This window comes from Ursus maritimus, unplaced genomic scaffold, assembly GCF_017311325.1.
Source record: "Ursus maritimus isolate PB19 unplaced genomic scaffold, ASM1731132v1 scaffold_83, whole genome shotgun sequence".
Classification (NCBI taxonomy): domain Eukaryota; kingdom Metazoa; phylum Chordata; class Mammalia; order Carnivora; family Ursidae; genus Ursus; species Ursus maritimus.
In genome coordinates, this window is record NW_024427030.1 from 19,332 (window position 1) to 25,094 (window position 5,763).

Below are 5,763 nucleotides of genomic sequence, written 5' to 3' on the forward strand. Positions count from 1 at the left end.
ATATTTGACAATAAAACTTGTGCAACTAGAGGTGGAAAGGGTAATACAAACAAGAGTGCCACACAGATGCCTATATTGGGCATCTGGGAAAATGGTAATGATATTTATTAAAACACTGGAGTGGAATATAATGAGTTCAGTTTTGACACGTTACTTGAAGGTGGAGGTGAGACTTGAATTTGTGTGAATCACATACAACTTTAAATATACTGCTCTGGAGTCCAGTGATAAATCTACAGATAGAGAAGGGAGCGTGTAGGTACTAAAAAGCAGAAGGAGAGAGATCATTTGTGGCTTTGGGTAAGTGACTACATGCATCTTGGGTCCCAGATCCTTTTGAACTTTTCACTATTACTTTTAGTGTATGAGTTTTAGAATTTTATGGTTGCTTCACCTTTAGGCATAACATTAGCATCAAATGCGGGGAAAATGGACCAGGATAATCCATCTGCACATGAAGATATGTCCTTTTATTTGGGAAAGAAAACCCTCTACAGAGGACATTGATTTACAACTCACTGAACAGTTCTGGGCCCTGTGACCCATCTTACATCAATCCAGGGCCAAGAAAAATATAGTAACTGGTTTAGAAAAATCATATAACATACTTTCAAGGTGGATAGGGCCACTCTCTCCTAATTGAAGTGATTTCAGCTCATTACTTGAACTAACAGAATTTCAGGAGTGGGAAGGGGAATGGCTTTAAAGAAGACAGAAAGCCAGAGGCAGAAGGAGTTACAAAAACAAGGGCATGATAAACAGCATCAAATCCCGCAGAAAGATCAAGGTAAGTAATGACTGAAAAGTGATTATTACATGAGGTATTCGGAATCCAAAGCTTCTTTCTAACAAACAAGAAATCTGTGGAAACCATTTTTAGCTTATGAATGAACAAAAAGTGTGGACCAGCTTGCCAATCAGAGTTAGAGAAAAAATTGGAAAATGACACAAGATAGAGATTTGATTTATCCAAAAGAAAGCTCATTATGCTAATAATAGGTCATAATACTAATGCCGTTCTTGTTATAGGTCAAGGGAAATTTAAAGAGGAAGAAAACTAATTGATGGGTCTTGGGTAAGACCCAGGATATACTTGAAGGGGCTGTCCTTGAAGACTGTAGTGCCATGATTGAGATCAGGAATTCTGGTATCCTGCACCTGCAGATGAAAACTGTGGCTCTGACGATTGATCTCTGTGTAACTCAGTTTCTCCACTGATAAAATGAATCTAATAAAATGATTACTATCTTATGGAATTCTATAAAGGTAAAATGAGATAATATGCTTAGTACAGTGCTTGCAAGGAGGAATAAATGTTATCTATTAATATTATCTTTGCTTAATAAACATTTCCTTACTAACAGGTATTTATTCTCTCATATCAAATATTTTATTTGATATAGAGATCTATGCATGTATCATGACAATGTGTCTTGAACAAAGCATTATGAATAATTTCAATCTGAATACCTGACATGCATGATAAATTGTACCCAAAAAAAGCCCACAGATGGGGTGAAGCAAGGTGAAATTTATTAAACAGTTTCAGCCTCATGATGTCTGTTTGATCAGTGAAATAAAATATCCAGCTGACCAGAATATGCAAGTTAGTATGTGAGCATTAATGTGAAAGTGACAGAAATGTTAGAGATTATTCAGTTGTAAGAATATCTAGTTAAGTGATCAAGGGAAATGTTTTGAAATCAGTAAAAGGAAAAAAAAAATGCCTAATAATGGAATAAGAAGGGAAATATCCCCAATTGATCTCCACCTAAACTACTCAAAATTTTTTTCTATTTTTATATAATCAGTCCTCTGATCATTATAGTAATTTTATTTTCTTTGTGTTTTCTCTTTTCCAATTAAATGATTTCTAACTCTAGAATATGAACCATACAACAAAGTAGCAGCATAAATAGGAAACCTGTGTTTGATATCTGGTTCTTAGTTTTGTTTTGTTTTTTTGGGATTTTTTTGTGGTTTGGTTTTGTTTTCATTTTGTTTTTTAGAGAGAGGGAAGGGAGAGGGGCAGTGAGAGAGGGAGAGGGAGAAAATCTCAAATAGGCTCCATGCTGAGCATGGAGTTCGATGTAGCGCTTGATCTTACAATGCTGACATCACAACCCAAGCCGAAATCGAGAGTTGGACACTTAACTGACTGAGCCACCCAGGTGCCCCAGAAAACCTACATTTGTACCATTGATTCTCACCCTTCTTCATTTTCTATCCTCAGGTGATTTGAAAATCAGCTCTTCCAACCAAGTCAATAGGTGGACTAAATGATTCTGTGGTTTCTGAGTTTGTGTTTCTGGGACTCTCTAGTTCTTGGGAAACTAAAGTTTTTCTCATGTTGATATTTTCCTGGATCTATTTAGGGATCACCCTGGGAAATCTCTTCATTTTCTTTTTGGTACTTTTTGAGTCTCACCTACATTCTCCTATGTACTTCCTGCTAGCCAACCTGTCACTCATTGACATGGGGGTTACCTCTACCACAGTCCCAAAGATGATCAGGGACCTTTTAAATGAATACAAGCTCATTTCTTTCCAAAGCTGCATGACACAGATATGCTTCATCCACATCATGGGAGGAGTGGAGATGGTGTTACTCATTGCCATGGCATTTGACAGGTACACAGCAATCTGTAAGCCCCTCCACTACCTGAATATCATGAACCCTAAAATCTGTGTTTCATTAGTAATCGCTGGCTGGGTAACTGGGGTGATCCATGCTATGTCTCAGTTTGCTTTCATTATAAACTTGCCCTTTTGTGGTCCTAATGAAGTAGACAGCTTTTACTGTGACTTTCCCAGGATCATAAAACTTGCGTGCACAGATGGAGACAAGTTTGAGTTTATTATTGCTGCCAACAGTGGCTTCATGACTATGGGCACCTTCTTCCTGCTGATCCTTTCCTACATCTTCATTTTGGTCACGGTCTGGAAACGTTCTTCCAGAGACTTATCCAAAGCATTTGTCACTCTGTCAGCTCACATCACTGTGGTGGTTCTTTTTTTCACTCCATGCATGTTTCTCTATGTCTGGCCTTTCCCCACATCATCAATTGATAAATATCTGTTCATTGTTGACTTTGCTATTACCCCTGTCTTGAATCCTGCCATCTATACATTATGGAACAAAGACATAGCCATAAAAAGATTGAACAAATGGGGACATTATATCAAATTCTGCTGATTGAATCTGGCTTTGGAGCTCTAAAACTATATATCGATCAGCCTACTGAATATTTTCCCTTAGGTTTCTGATACTTAACACATCCAGATCTGGATAACATCTACCTCATTGAATAGATATCTACTTCTGTAGAGCATCTACTCATTACCTTTGCTACCATGGAAATTGTGAATCCACTACAATATGGGTTGTTTTAGCAGACAGCATCACTATCTACTAAACAATAACTATAATTGAAATTTTTATCATTTTGATAATAAAAGGATATAATTACTTCTCTTCCACTTCTTGTAAGTTTCCAAAGGAACTGCAAACATGCTTTGGAGAACGCAAGGAATCATTCTATCAAATATATATAGGACTAGTAACTCTATCTTGTTACCCAAGTTGTACTCCCTCAGAAGAAGATCCAAAGACAAAAACTGATTGTCAGTAGTTTATTTGAAAGCTGAGTTTTGGAAACATCATTAAGGACATAGAAATTGAGACTAAGACGTGAAGGACGCTTATGTTGATAAATGAAATTCAAGCCTGTCATGGCCCACTGGAGGACTCTATAAATTGTGGCTTAGAATTGTCCTAATTGAAGGTAAAGGAAGCTGGAGGTTTTTTGTTTTGTTTTTTTCATTTTCATAGAGTGCATTAACTCCTTAGTATGTCTAGACTTTCCCACACAGAATACTATACATTAAAGGAAGCTGTCAGGTAGACTTTCAGGTGTTGGGAGTAAAGAACTATTTCCTTGTTTGGAAACAATAAATGCCAAGGTATATTCCACTTTTCACTTAGTTTCTACTTCACATCACTTCATCCTGCAATAGATTTTTAAAGCAGTCTCTGGAGAAGATAATCCTGGGTTGAGAATCACTATTTTAAAAGTCATTATGGATTTTCACTCAGTTCATACTTACAGACCTCATGTTATGTGCTAACTTCAAGTATTTGGTCTCTACTAAGTTCTAGCAACTAGCCAGAAATGTTTTTTCTTTTGTTTGTTTCTTTTCTTGTTTCTTTCTTCTTTTCTTTTTCCTTCCTTCCTTCTGCTTCCTTTCTTCCTTCCTTTTTTGTTTTTAAATTCCTTTATTGAAGTATAATTAACATATAGTGTTATATTAGTTTCAGGTGTATTCAACATGATTCAAAATCTCTATGCATTACTCAGTGCTCACCACTATAAGTGTGGCCTACCATCTATCACCAAGAAATGTTATTACCATCTTATTAACTATATTCTAGATGCTGTACTTTTCATCTCTGTCACTTATTTACTTTGTAACTATCTTATTCCCCTTTATTTATTTCACCCACACACCCATCCATCTCCCCTCTGGCAACCAGGAGTTTGTTATCTGTATTTAAGTGTCTGGTTTTTGTTTGTTCATTTCTCTGTTTCTCTCTTTTCTTTGTTCATTTGTTTTATTTCTTAAATTCCGCATATGAATGAAATCATGTTTTTCTTTGTCTGACTTCATTCAGCACCATACCCTCTAGGCCCATCCAGATTGTTGCAAATGGCAACATCTCATTCCTTTTTATGGCTGAGTAATATTCCATTGTGTGTGTGTGTGTGTGTGTGTGTGTGTGTGTACACACATGCCACATCTTTATCCATTCATCTATTGATGGACATGGGTTGCTTCCATATGTTGGTTATTATAACTAATGTTGTAATAAACATAGAGGTGCATATATCTTTTCAAATTAGTGTTACAGTAATGTTTTCTTATTATAAGAAAGCTGCAGAGGATGGAAGACCATTGTTTTAAATGAATGTTTTAAAAGAACATTGTTTTAAATCATAAATATCTACGCTGAGATTCACCTATAGGAGCTAATAAATTCTCCACATAGTATCTATACGTGTCTCAGTAAATTCAAACACCACTGCATCTACCCTAGACCATTAGCCTCCTAGAATTTATCCCAAAGGTGCAAGTCCATGTATTTGGGGGAAATATACTTCCCACTCTCTGGCGTACATGTGACTTACAAAAGCATCAAGAATTTTGCCACTTCTTTCTCACCAGGTCCACCAGCATTATACCATCACTGTAGTGGATCTATACAATGTCCCATGGAATAGAAAACTGGACAGTTGATAGAACCCTGAGATAGAATATTGAATGTCTATAGCTGCATTTGCCAGAAGAAAGCAAAATACTTCTGAAAAATTTTGCTAATAACTTCTGGGAAGATGGTAGAGGGGAGGACCCTAAACTTACCTTGTCCCAGGGATATAACTAGATAACACTTACATAAGGGCAAATAACCCAGAAAAGCACCCAAAGACTAGTTGAATATACTCCACAAATGAAGGTAGAGAGAGGCTATATTGAAGAGATTAGAAAGGATGAAGAGTCAGTAGGAACCTAAGCCCTACAAGTTTGACCACAAGACGGAAGGAGCCATGGGTGTGGAGAGGGGCAAGAAACACACTGGTACACCAGGGAGGCTGCAAAAAGAAGAGCAATCCCAACAGCACATGGCTTTGAAAATCAGAGGGGCTGAATTTCGTGACTGCTTACCACCAGTGGAACTTAAAGCCTGGAACTTTAGTATTTTTTTTA

The 5,763-nt window shown here is 36.9% G+C and overlaps 1 protein-coding gene across 1 annotated transcript; it reads left to right on the forward strand.

Moving 5' to 3' along the window:
* Positions 1–696: 696 nt before the first annotated feature.
* LOC103656822 (olfactory receptor 4F21-like) lies at positions 697–3,196 on the forward strand. The gene is made up of 2 exons (XM_008684240.2): positions 697–787; positions 2,250–3,196. Exons 1-2 carry the CDS (start codon positions 697–699, stop codon positions 3,194–3,196), a joined length of 1,038 nt encoding a protein of 345 aa, XP_008682462.2.
* The last annotated feature ends 2,567 nt before the right edge of the window (positions 3,197–5,763 follow it).

Coding starts and splice junctions, on each gene's coding strand:
- LOC103656822 (XM_008684240.2), top strand. CDS start 697: ATGGCTTTAAAGAAGACAGAAAGCCAGAGGCAGAAGGAGTTACAAAAA. Junction 788..2,249: donor AATCCCGCAGAAAGATCAAG/GTAAGTAATGAC, acceptor TTTGAAAATCAG/CTCTTCCAACCAAGTCAATA.